The sequence below is a fragment of the Arvicanthis niloticus genome, chromosome 5 (assembly GCF_011762505.2).
Source record: "Arvicanthis niloticus isolate mArvNil1 chromosome 5, mArvNil1.pat.X, whole genome shotgun sequence".
NCBI lineage: Eukaryota > Metazoa > Chordata > Mammalia > Rodentia > Muridae > Arvicanthis > Arvicanthis niloticus.
Window position 1 is genome coordinate 20,543,848 of NC_047662.1, and position 11,931 is coordinate 20,555,778.

Below are 11,931 nucleotides of genomic sequence, written 5' to 3' on the forward strand. Positions count from 1 at the left end.
AGCGACACTGAGTGTCGATCCAGGAGATTTTATGGGAGGTAGGGAAGGACGGGCGCCAGCGAGGCTGGCCGTCTAGTCGCCCTTGGGCGCGGCCTTCACCCTCATCTCTGCCAGTTTGTGGGTGAGAAAACCCCACTTGAAGCCTGCCGCAGGATCCGCCTCCCGTGTCTCGGGGCACTCGGTGGCCTCTTCCGCAGGCTTGTCCTGGATCTCCGGGTCTCGCTCCGCGGTGGACTCCACGCCGCGCAGCATGGACGCCGCCGCCTGCTGCTGCTGCTGCCACCTGCTGGCGAACGCGTCCCAGAATCCTGGTCCGCGCGGCTCGGTCTCGGCGGCGGCCGCCTGCGAGGAAGGAGGCGCAGCCAGTGGGCTGCAGGAGAGGCAGGAGGTCAACAGGATGGCCCGGGGTCCCAGAGAGGGGCAGTAGACAGAAGACAAGCAGTGCGGCCAAGGGAATCAGGGCAAGGTCAGGGCCTGTAAGCAAGGGGAGGTGGAGAGGGTCAGGGTCAGGGAAAGAGGTGAGAGGGCTGGGCAGAGGGGAACCGGGATCCCCAAGTTGGGTGGGGCGGTCAGAAGTTTGGAGAAGAGACTCTGGTATAGAGAGGACAGGCCATCAAGCCAGGTCTGGAAAGCCAGGAAGGTTCTCTGAGAGGAAAAGGGCAGGAGAGAGCTGGGGTGGGCTTGTTTAGGTCCTATAGGAGAGATCCCTCTCCCCCGGAAAGAGCAGAGTAACGTGAGCAAAGTAGTTAGGTTAGGCTCTAAGACTGAGGGAAAGAGGAATTTGGTATACGGAGAAAGTGGAAGAAATCCTGGCACAGATGCTTAGAAAAGATGAGGGGCTACGGGGAGTCGATGTGGGGAAGGGCTGTCAAGGAGGAGTGATAGGCTTGAAGAAGGAGCCTCGCCTCTGGAAAAGTCCTGGGAGAACTGGGACTGGAAGGTGGGGGAGGGGTGGGGAGGACCCCTGAGGCAAAAGTAATGGATGGAGGTCCTAGGCAAGAAGGGAATGTGGTGGGTGCACAGGGCTAAAAGCAGATGTGTGAGAAACAAAGCCAGTTGGAGATGAAGCCCTGGGTCTGTTCTCAATATCGAAGACCTTAGCAAGCAATGCGTTCCCAACTGGTGTGCCTCGGGTCCTCAGGTCTCCATGGACACCAAGAGAATCAGAAGGGGAAATTATGCTGGTGGCAAACTGCTTTGGAGAGTGAGGGTTTACCATCTAGACCACCCTTAGTCACAAGCATCCAGAAAGGTCTTCTCTGCTGTCCTGGATTCTAGGGAGACAGCTGTCCTCAGGAAAAGGGGGGAGCCTTTACCTCAGTAAGGACTTCCCTTTTACCTCAGTCCCAAGAGATTTAACCCCATCTTCTACACAGGCCTGCTGTATCCTGATAGGAAAAAGCATCCTGGGACTGTCCCTATAAAGTCCCACAGGATTAGAAAGACAGAGGGTGCCATCATGCCAGAAGAGAGATCCTAGGACTCTTCCAGCCCCGCCCCCTAAGGACACACATACTGATCAGCACAGGGCTCTGGTGGCAGCAGTTTGTCCTCATCTTCTTTGTTAAACAGAGATGACATTGTCAGCCAGCCTTTCACCCCAACCCCCTGAACCTGGGAGGAAAGAGCTGGGAGTCAGGACTGGACACGCCTCCAGGGCTTCACCACAGCCTCTGTCAGGCTTCCCAGGCTTGGATGGAAGACGGTTGAACTCACCCTGCGGGCCAGCTGTGACATGGGATTGAACGTCTCCTCTATGGGTTCTGCCGTCTCAGACTCCACCAATGCTGGGCTCTCCCTCTGGGACACAAGACACCCCCCACCCCCAGCATGAGAGGAGCCCCACTGCTAACCAGTGCACACACACTAGGCAGTCTATATACCATAAAAGCACATCTCCTGTGTGCCCTACATCTCCACTCGGGCCCATGGGAATGCTTACGGGTACACTTACCTCTATCCAATGCCTCTGCTCAAATACACAGGCCTACACGGTAAATCTCTGCAGACACCCTTGAGCACATACACCTCCCACTCCCAAACATCCAAATGATCTCAAAACCTCGGACAAGGGCATACAGTGTGCATTACTACAGACATACATGCCTCTTTGTGGTTAGACCTTTCGCCCTAGACTGCATAGACACATATGCAGTCAGGCACCCACACAAGAGCATTTATGTGGCTAAGCAATTCATTCCTGTATCTTCTCCTCCTGCAGGAAGCTGGCTAGACAGAGACCTATGTACAGCCCTCCAAATTTGTGTAAATGCCTACACAAAAGCATACGGGAGCAGAATCCTGCTCCAAACGCTCCAAACACACACCCATGAAAACTCACTAGATTCAGTTCACATCCGCACTGGACATTTCACAGAGACACTAATTGTAGCATTTTCTTACAGACACATCCATAGAAACCCAGCCTTGGACACCAACCTGTCCAGTCATATGCTTATCTACCCCCCTCACCAGGCTAGTTCCTGCCCCCTGCCACGTCTATTTGTGTAACCTGCTATTTACCACACCCTCTAGACGTAAACTCTCTTAGTTTCAAAGTCTTTTTTGCCCTCTCCCTCACAACCAAGTACGGTCTAAGTACTGTCTAAGTATGGCTTTGATCGGATGCTGCTGCTGTGGTCCACAGGGGCTCGTCACTCTCCAGCTGTGTCCTCTAGAAAACTGCATAAAGCATAATGTCCTTCCGTGTCTTCTGGCGTTGGAATAATTTTTTTTTTTTTTTTTTTTTTAAGTTTTTCGAGACAGGGTTTCTCTGTATAGCCCTGGCTGTCCTGGAACTCACTCTGTAGACCAGGCTGGCCTCGAACTCAGAAATCCGCCTGCCTCTGCCTCCCAAGTGCTGGGATTAAAGGCGTGCGCCACCACCGCCTGGCTGGGATAATCCTGATCATATGGCAGCTCATGAGATCCTTGGAGTCAGCGACCAGTTCTGTCATGGGCCCTGCATCTCTCTGTTCTCATTTGTTTGAACATCTCTGTCATTGCACTATGCTGTTTGTAATCCCACCTGCAATTTTTGCACAAATGAATCTATCTTCCTCCCCGGCCTATTTAATGCTCTCCATACTCCCTACCTTTGCTGTCTGTCTGTCTGTCCTAGAAAACATAAACAGTACCCACCTCCTCTGCCAGGTCCTCTTCAGATTCTCCACTCAGAGTCTGTAGCACTTTGGACTTGTAAGTTTTCCAGAAGGCTTGGTTCATGGCTGCAGGAGAAAGGGGCCTGACACCCAGGTACGGAAGGTGGTAGCTCAATGGGCACCAGTGGCTCTGGCTCCAGAAACTTGGAAGAACAGAGAGCCTGTCCCGGGGATCCGGTGACTTCATGAAAGATGCACCAGTCTCCCCTGCTGGCACAGTGCCAAACAGGTAAACCTGATCCCAGTGATTCTGAGGTTGGGGCAGGCTTGTGCCATTTCAGCTGCAAGTCTTGACCCATATTGGCCAAAGTTAATGAAGTCAGCTTTTTGGAGAGTCTGTTTTCCTGCCTGCACACAGGAAGACTGATGGTGATTCATGTCTTAGAATGGCTGTAGAAAAAAAGTCTTCCACTCAAAGTCTTGAGTCCAGGAGCCATACCTATGCATCCTGTGATAGTAGCCATTCTAGCTGAGTCCTGTTCAGGGTCCCACCCTGTGTCTACCCAGTTCTCATGAGCTGGAGTCAGAAGATCCTAGGCCTCCAGTCAGCACCTGGGCTTCCATTTCACTGCAGGGCTGGCCTAGAAACCTGTTCTCCCCAAGGATGCACGTGCCTGACTCCTTGTTTCCTGGCAACTAGTTCCAAAGAGCCAGAACTCTGAATTATTGCTGAGGTCCTCGGCCCCCATATAGTAGAGCTGGCTCTGGCCAGCCTGAGAGGCACCAGGCCAAGATGAGCAAAGGCACCACTTCTTGGTCATTGTCCCCTTTCCTGCCAGCCCTCCCCATGAGCCTGGGCATAAAGAAAGAAAGCAGGGGTGGGGGTGGGGGGTTCTTCTATGGACATTTCCTCTTGGGCTAGGGATGCAGTGCTCCCACCCCAAACTCCTCTATTAGACTCTTCGCCTGGATTATATGAAGCACTGAGCACCAACCCCAGTTCTGAAAAACCAACCAACCAACCAACCAAACAAACAACAGACAAAAAGTTCTTTTTGTATGAAGAGCAGAGCATTCTCCAAGGACAGACCCCTTAGGGGCTAGATTCTTTGTGAAACAATTTTCCGCTCTTTGCCCCAGGAATTTGAGAGTGGGGGGCGGGGAGGGGGAGATGAGGAGAGAGGTAAAACGAAACGCCAGGGGTGGGGGTGGGGGTGGGAAGAAGGCTCTTTGTTAGAACCTAGGGGTATCTTTGGGTGATCCATCCGTGATTCCACACTAATTCTCATTTATTAAGTAATTTATTCATGGCACAAGCATCAGTGCTGTCCAGAAACGTTAAAAGCATCCCCTACCACTGCAATTCGAGGTGTGGAAACCGGGAAGTGATGATGGGGCGGGCAGAATAGTGGGACCGGTTCTCCCCCAAGCCCGCTCCTGCCCCGCCATAGCCCAGTCATTATCATCAACGACCATCTGGGGGGCGCTCAAGCAGCCAACCCGTCCGTGACGTCATCAAAGGCGGTCTGGTCAATCCTGCTCCGCCCCCGGGCGGGCCTCTCGTGACGTCATCGAGCGGCCCGGAAGCGACAACACGTGTGAAGCTTTTCCCTACTCCCTGTTTCTTGGTCTTGTGTGTGTCTCTCTCTGATCATGGGTCGCTCCCGGCGAACCGGCGCGCACCGAGCACATTCCTTAGCTCGCCAGATGAAGGCCAAGAAGCGGCGGCCGGACCTGGATGAGATCCATCGCGAGCTGAGGCCGCAGGGGCTCCCGCGGCCCAAGCGGGAGCGGGACGCAGAGCCCGACCCGGACCTGCCAGGGGGCGGCCTGCATCGCTGTCTGGCCTGCGCGTGAGTCTAGCCAGGGGAGGAGCAGGGTCTGAGGTACCAGCCCGGAGCAGCGAGGTCCGGGCCGCGAGACCCGAGAAGGTTCTGTCTTGGGACCCGTGGGTCAGTCCGCCTCTCATCTGTTCGGGCTCAGAATCTGATGTCCGGCAACGAGCTAGGGCCAGGGAGGTAGGCATACCTGAGAGACTTCACCCCTTCACTCTTTCCCTCACCCTACATCTCTGCAGGAGGTACTTCATCGATTCTGCCAACCTGAAGACCCACTTCCGATCCAAAGACCACAAGAAAAGGTATGAAGGCGTCAGTAGAGGGCTGGTGGATGGGTGCCATGCAGGAAGGTCTTGCACTTGGTGAGCTCCGCCATCTCCTACTCTTTTTTCTTCCAGGCTGAAGCAGCTGAGTGTCGAACCCTACAGTCAGGAAGAGGCTGAGAGGGCAGCGGGCATGGGCTCGTATGTGCAACCCCAGCGTCTGGGCATGCCCACAGAAGTGTCCACTGAGATTCCTGAGATGGACACATCCACCTGAGTGGCCTAAGGATGCAGGGCAGAGAAACTGCCCATGGGCAGTGGTTCATCAGCTAGGCTGAGAGTGTATGTTTTGGATTTTGAGTTTGCAGATATGCTCTCTTCTTCTGGGTATTCTGCCCAAAATAAAGGACCTGGACAAGAGGGTGCACCTCTGATACTAACTTCCCTTACCAGGGGTTTCTGGGCCAAGATGTCTACTCCCTACTAGGTCCAGCTTTGGAACGTGTTTCCCCCGCCTGCTTCTTTGAATCCGGGCTGGAGTCTACGTACATCGTAAAACCGGGGAGTAGGAAGGATCTAGTGATGGCCAAGACTAATCCCCTAGGGGAAAAAGTGGGATTTGGATCTTGCAGCCCCCTCACCTGAGGCACCTACTTCCTAAGCCTGGGTGAGAGGCTGCCTGCCTCATCACGGAGCTTGTGATGGCTGCCGCTGCTTCACCATCTTCCACACAGCATAACAGGAGCCACCTAACCCGAGGACAGCCAACAGTGTAGCCACAATCCCAACCAGTGGACTCCGGGGCTCTGCCTTCAGCTCCCCAGCCACCTGCATCTGGGAGAACACAGAGGGTGCACATGAAGGGTCAGCGGAGGCTTCTAGTCGGGAAGGGGAGAAGATGGCGCAGCTGGGTAAAGAAGATACCGACGCCATTTCTGCCCCAGGGAGATTCCACCCCAATCCTTCTCGCTTCACTGCCCATCTGGGTCCGGGCTAGTCAGGCAGTAGGGAATGTGACAGCCTGGCTGTTGGGGGTATCAGCCCTGTCATTGGGGGAAGTGGGGAGGAAGAGGTCAGTAGGGCCAAAAGCCGGTATTTAGATTTACTTACCTGTAGCACCCGGAAATAGCCCGGAGTCAGGCGTCGAAATCTCATAGTGGGTGTCTCTCTGTTGGCCTGTGAAATGGGAGCAGAAATGCGGACTAGATGTTGTTGCCCAGGGTACCAAGAAATGGAAGCCAGAGCATAGGGGTCCCTGACCTATTTGCCTGGGCACTGCGTGCTCAGAGGATGCTCACCGATGCTGGCTTTCCCAAGTCTGGCAGGGGGCGGGGCGGCTGAATCTTTAAATCTGGTCCCTTCCCCCCCTGCCTGCTGCTGCCTTGCCAGCCTTAGGAGCAGCTGTCAGGAGAGATCAGCATCAGGCCTGAGTATCAGCTCCTCCCCCATTTACCAGAGAGGCCAGGCCAGGCATGTAGGTAAAGCCTTGGCTGGCAGTGCCCAGGAGTCCAGGCATCAAACAGGTACTGGGCAGCTTTCCTCAGCCCTGGTCTGGACCATATGTGAGCATTCAGCAAAAGAGGCCATATGACTTCTTAGCCACTTTGCCATTTGGGTTCTGTAAATTCAACCACTTGGTGGGAGGGTACACGTCATTTCCCACCCCCAAAGATGAAGTTCCCACAGTACATCTCTTTTGTGGACTTGAACATGATCAAAAAACACTTGCTTGTGCCATTAAGCTGTCTAAAATATTGTGTTAAAAAATTAACTACATTTACTTGTGTGCATGTATTTTGTTATCTCTCGTTTTTTCTTTTTTTGAGACAGAATCTTTCTACATAGCTCCCTGGCTGTCCTGGAACTCACTATGTAGATCAGGCTGGCCTCCAACTCAGCAGAGATCCACGTGCCTCTGCTTCAAGAGTGCTGGGATTAAAGGTGTAGGGTAGCATGTTTAGCTTTTGGTTTTCTGTGAAAATGAAAAACAGGACAGTTTTCAGAATAGTAGGTAGGATATCTAAATCAAGAATAAGAGGGCTCTGCTGCAGGGATTGAGAGCCTGTCTGTCGTTTGCAGGCTCTGGAGTAGATTCCCAGAACCACAAGAAAGAAGAGAAAAAAAGAGTGTTAGCTGGGCATGGTGGCACATGTCTGTAACTCTGGAGGCAGAAGGATCTCTGAACTGGAGGCCAGAAAGACCTTGTCTCAAAAACAAAAGGAGAGAACGAGATACAGAGGTGGCCAGTCATGGTAGCTGTCTTAGGGTTTTACCATGACCAAGGCAACTCTTATAAGGACAACATTTAATTGAGGCTAGCTTACAGGTTCAGAGGTTCAGTCCATTATCACCAAGGCATGGTGCAGGAGGAGCTGAGAGTTTTACATCTTCATCTGAAGGTTGCTAGGAAAAGACTGGCTTCCAGGTAGCTAGGATGAAGGTCTCAAAGCCCACACCCACAGTGACACACTTACTCCAACAAGGCCACACCTACTCCAGTGGGCATACCTTCTAATAGTGCCACTCCCTGAACCAAGCATATACAAATCATCAGAGTGGCACACTCTAATCCCAGCACTCAGGAGGCAGAGGCAGGCAGATCTCTGTGAGTTTGAGGCCAGCCTGGTCCACAGAGTGAGTTCCAGTTCAGCCAGGGCTATATAATGAAATCCTGTTTCAAACAAAACAAAAGAATACAGATCTGAATACAGGGTCAAACTCAAGTTCACATCTGGCACATGTAAAATCCTGAACTTCCATTCCTAGCACCCCATAATCCAAATGTAGCATCTTATGTCTGTAACCCCAGTACTCGATAGGAGGATCCGAAAGTCAAGGTCATCATCCTCCGACATGCAGGGAATCCCAGGCCATCTGGGATCCAAAGGAAAGAAACGGTTTACAACTGTTTCAAGACTGTGCTTGTCCTTAGCCTATTAACTCCTGTTGCCATCTCTTGTCTCGGGCTCGATGTCATGTAGCTGCCATTGGTTAGGTACCTCTGTGTCTGGCAGACTTTGGATGACTGAATGGCCACTACTGGTTCTCAGTCTGCTGGCCCAGACTTCTCCGTCACACTTCTGCATTCCCTGTCTTATAGTTTGCTAATTGATCTGTGAGAGGGGAGCCGAGTACACGGTTGTGTGTCAGAGCGCATGCCCAGCATGTAAGACCTGAAGTTCAGTCAGCACCACAAAGAGCTAAGTTGGACCACTCATCCTACTAAGTGCTCTTATTTTGAGACAGTGTGTAATCCTGCTGTCCTAGAACTCACTATGTAGACCAGGCTAGCCTCAAACTTGAATCCACTTGCCCTTCCCTTCCGAGTGCTGGAGTCAAAGGGGTGTTCCCACCATACTTGGCTAGTGTTCTTTAAAAGGAATATATTTAAAGTCTATATATAAATACACTAAAATTATTGGGGGTGCATGAGTGCTGTGGTGTGTGTGTGGCAGTCACAGGACCACATGTAGGAATCAGTTCTCATGTAGGTCCTAGAGATTGAAGTCAGGTCGTCAGGCTTGGGGACAAGCAGGGTGCCTTTACTGATAGAACAATCTCATCAGCCCAGTTTTATGTTTTCATTCAAGATGAAAAATGATGCCCTGGGGCTGGAGAGATGGCTCAAAGGTTAAGAGCACTGAGGTCCTGAATTCAATTCCTAGCAAACATCTACAATGAGATCTGGTGTCCTCTTCTGGCCTGTAGGCATATATGTAAGCAGAACACTGTATACCACTGTATACATAATAAATGATTTTTTTTTTTTTTTGGTTTTCAAGACAGGGTTTCTCTGTGTAGCCCTTGGCTGTCCTGGAACTCACTCTGTAGACCAGACTGGCCTCAAACTCAGAAATCCGCCTGCCTCTGCCTCCCAAGTGCTGGGATTAAAGGCGTGCGCCAACACCGCCTGGCTACATAAATCTTTAAAAAGAAAAATGATGCCCTAATACAACTAAAAAGTAAGATTTAATTTTAATTTTTCTAATGCTACTTATTAATAGTACCTCAGCCTGTCACACATTTGTGTCTTGGGCTTTGTTTTGTAAAGAAAAAATTAGCTTTTTGGCTTGGAGGAGGCTATGGTGCAACTTTCTTCAGTCATCCTGAATTCAGGTTCACCCAAAACCAGCCACCTCTACCATGCCGCCCAAGTTGGACCCCAATGAGATAAAAGTGGTGTACTTGAGGTACACCAAAGGTGAGCTCGGTGCCACATCTGCCTTGGCCCCTAAGATCAGTCCTCTGGGTCTGTCTTCAAAAAGATGTTGGCGATGACACTGCCAAGGCCACTAGTGACTGGAAAGGTCTAAGGGTTACAGTGAAACTGACCATCCAGAACAGACAGGCTCAGGTGGAGGTGGTGCCCTCTGCCTCTGCCCTGATTATCAAAGCCCTCAAGGAGCCACCAAGACACAAGAAGAAGCAGAAGAACACTAAACACAGTGGAAACATCACTTGGATGAGATTGTCAACACTGCCCGGCAGGTGAGACACCAGTCTTTGGCCAGAGAACTTTCTGGAACTATCAAGGAGATCCTGGGTACTACACAGTCTGTGGGCTGCAATGTGGATGGCCACCACCCTCATGACATCATAGATGACATCAACAGTGGTGCAGTGCCCAGCTAGTTAAGAAGCAACAAGAAAATATTTCAATAAAAGAGCATCTGATAACCAAATGGAAAAAAATTTTAAAGTTTTATATATTTTTTATATGCATCTTTGCTTGCCTATATATGTCTGTGTACCATTATCATGCCTTGTGACCTCAGAGGCCAGAAGAGATCATTTGATCCCTGGAACTAGAATCAAAGACAGTTGAGCTGCCATGTGGGCGCTAGGAACTGAGCCCAGGTCCTCTGGAAAAGCAGCCAGGGTTCTTAACACTGAGCCAGCTCCGCAGCCCTTGTGATTTTTGAGACATGTGTTCCACCATACCTGGTCAGCATTCTTTAAAAATAAATATAAATAAAATATATATTACATGGTTACATTAAAATTTTTATTGGGGTGCTACATAGTCCTGACTGTCCTGGAACTCACAATGTAGACCAGGCTGGCCTTGAACTCCCAGAGCCCACCTACCTCTGCCTCCTGAGTGCTGGGATTAAAGTGTGCACTATCACATCTGGCCACAGATTTGTGTCTTATTATAACTGTTGGTGTAATTCTAAGCAGTGTTTTGTGGGTCTTGTTTTTTTTTTTTAAGATTTATTTATTTTTAATGTATGTGAGTACAGTCGCTGTCAGACACACCAGAAGAGGTCATTGGATCTCATTACAGATGGTTGTGAGCCACCATGTGGTTACTGAGAATTGAACTCAGGACCTCTGAAAGAGCAGTCAGTGCTCTTAACCTCTGAGCCATCATTCTAGACCCATTCTGTGTTTTTTAAAAGAGATTTTGTGTGTATGGGTGGTTTGCCTGTGTCATGTACCATGTTCATGCAGTTTATGAGGAGGTCAGAAGAGGGCGTCATATCCCCTGGAACTGGAGTTACAGACAGTTATGAGTCAACATATGGGTCCTAGGAATTGAACCGGGTCCTCTCTCAGCCTGTTCTTAACTGTTGGCCATCTCAACAACCCCAATTGCTTGGGGGCATTTTTGCTTTTTGTTCAGTTTTGTTTTCCGAGACAGGGTTTCTCTGTGTAGTCCTGGCTGTCCTGGAACTCACTCTGTAGACCAGGCTGGCCTCAAACTCAGAAATCCACCTGCCTCTGCCTCCCAAGTGCTGGGATTAAAGGCGTGCGCCACCACCGCCCGGCTTGCTTGGGGGCTTTTAAGAACATCATTCTAGCTGGCTGTGTAGTGCAAACTGTGGTCCCTGCTTTTTTTGGAAACTGAGGCAGGAAAATCACTACAACCCATGAGTTGTAGAGCAGTCTGAGCGGCATAGTCAGAATGAAAAGCATCTTTAAAGAATAGCAAGAGTAAAAGTACTTTCAGGAGGCAGCTAACACATCTGCAAATGTCTCTCAGGAATGGCTGGTGTGTTTCCTCTTTACTTACTATGGCAACCAATAAAGGCTCTCTGTGTCCTAAAATAAGTAATAACTGAATTAAGTCTTACTTTGAGAAAGGGCCTCTAAAACTCAACAGATTGTCAAAGGGGCAGAGTCCCAGGCTGACACTTTTATTTAGATTTAGTTTCTGTTGTTTCATTTTGTTTTGGAATGGGCTCGCTCTGTAGTCCAGGTCCTCCTTGAACTCGAGCGATCCACTTGCCTCAGCCTCCAAAATCCTGAGATCACAAGGAGGAGTCACCATTTAAAGCCATCATTTGCTCAGATACTTGCAAATAAGATACCTGAAACAAGTACTGTTATACCCTGGAACTGAACACTGAGAGTTTAGGTCAGCTGTCTATGGGACAACTCCAGATGACAATAACAAGATGCCACGGGGATCGGGGTGGGTGTTTGGGGGCAAGTCATGTGCTTTGCTTCTGCACCAACCATTCACACCAGGTTCTCTAGGCTGGGAGTTGGGCCCAGTTGTTTGTTTTTTGTTTTGTTGCTATTTGAAACAAAGTCTCCATGCACAGCCCTGGCTAGCCTGGAACTCACATAGTAGACCGGGCTAACGTCAAACTTACAGAGATTCTCCTTGGTGAGGCCAGTTTTGAGTGGAATCCCATGCCAGTTCCGGACTGCCTGAGTCACACCCCTTGGCTCCAGCCCAGGAGTCCAACTGCCTAGTTGCCAAAGTCCTAGGATGCCAGA

At 50.4% G+C, this 11,931-nt stretch overlaps 3 protein-coding genes and 1 pseudogene across 5 annotated transcripts; 2 read left to right on the forward strand and 2 right to left on the reverse strand.

Annotated features, from left to right (window-relative positions):
• Nucleotides 1-12: 12 nt before the first annotated feature.
• C5H1orf232 (chromosome 5 C1orf232 homolog) lies at nucleotides 13-4,349 on the reverse strand. Of its 2 annotated transcripts, none has more exons than XM_034502398.2 (4): nucleotides 3,142-4,349; nucleotides 1,717-1,800; nucleotides 1,517-1,614; nucleotides 13-370 (listed from the first exon to the last, which is right to left on the reverse strand). In XM_034502398.2, exons 1-4 carry the CDS (start codon nucleotides 3,346-3,348, stop codon nucleotides 73-75), a joined length of 687 nt encoding a protein of 228 aa, XP_034358289.1. In that variant the 5' UTR covers nucleotides 3,349-4,349; the 3' UTR covers nucleotides 13-72. The 2 variants fall into 2 exon arrangements, with proteins under 2 accessions (XP_034358289.1, XP_034358290.1); XM_034502399.2 differs by having other exon boundaries at nucleotides 1,717-1,798; nucleotides 2,845-4,349.
• Nucleotides 4,350-4,383: 34 nt separating this feature from the next.
• Znf593os (ZNF593 opposite strand) lies at nucleotides 4,384-6,607 on the reverse strand. Of its 2 annotated transcripts, none has more exons than XM_076934007.1 (3): nucleotides 6,501-6,607; nucleotides 6,313-6,378; nucleotides 4,384-6,036 (listed from the first exon to the last, which is right to left on the reverse strand). In XM_076934007.1, exons 2-3 carry the CDS (start codon nucleotides 6,355-6,357, stop codon nucleotides 5,890-5,892), a joined length of 192 nt encoding a protein of 63 aa, XP_076790122.1. In that variant the 5' UTR covers nucleotides 6,358-6,378; nucleotides 6,501-6,607; the 3' UTR covers nucleotides 4,384-5,889. The 2 variants fall into 2 exon arrangements, with proteins under 2 accessions (XP_076790122.1, XP_076790120.1); XM_076934005.1 differs by having other exon boundaries at nucleotides 6,463-6,532.
• Znf593 (zinc finger protein 593) lies at nucleotides 4,755-5,622 on the forward strand. The gene is made up of 3 exons (XM_034502400.2): nucleotides 4,755-4,954; nucleotides 5,179-5,241; nucleotides 5,338-5,622. Exons 1-3 carry the CDS (start codon nucleotides 4,755-4,757, stop codon nucleotides 5,477-5,479), a joined length of 405 nt encoding a protein of 134 aa, XP_034358291.1. The 3' UTR covers nucleotides 5,480-5,622.
• Nucleotides 6,576-10,136, forward strand: LOC143442325 (large ribosomal subunit protein uL11 pseudogene; annotated as a pseudogene).
• Nucleotides 10,137-11,931: the final 1,795 nt, after the last annotated feature.

Bases quoted from the DNA above. Each gene is read 5' to 3' on its own strand.
- C5H1orf232 (XM_034502398.2), bottom strand. From the start codon at position 3,348: ATGAAGTCACCGGATCCCCGGGACAGGCTCTCTGTTCTTCCAAGTTTC. The intron at 1,801-3,141 runs GTGGGTACTGTT...CTTGTGTCCCAG, and splicing joins AAGAGGACCTGGCAGAGGAG to AGGGAGAGCCCAGCATTGGT. The intron at 1,615-1,716 runs GTGAGTTCAACC...CTTTCCTCCCAG, and splicing joins TGTCACAGCTGGCCCGCAGG to GTTCAGGGGGTTGGGGTGAA.
- Znf593 (XM_034502400.2), top strand. From the start codon at position 4,755: ATGGGTCGCTCCCGGCGAACCGGCGCGCACCGAGCACATTCCTTAGCT. The intron at 4,955-5,178 runs GTGAGTCTAGCC...ACATCTCTGCAG, and splicing joins CATCGCTGTCTGGCCTGCGC to GAGGTACTTCATCGATTCTG. The intron at 5,242-5,337 runs GTATGAAGGCGT...TTTTTCTTCCAG, and splicing joins TCCAAAGACCACAAGAAAAG to GCTGAAGCAGCTGAGTGTCG.
- Znf593os (XM_076934007.1), bottom strand. From the start codon at position 6,357: ATGAGATTTCGACGCCTGACTCCGGGCTATTTCCGGGTGCTACAG. The intron at 6,037-6,312 runs GTAAGTAAATCT...GTGTTCTCCCAG, and splicing joins GCTATTTCCGGGTGCTACAG to ATGCAGGTGGCTGGGGAGCT.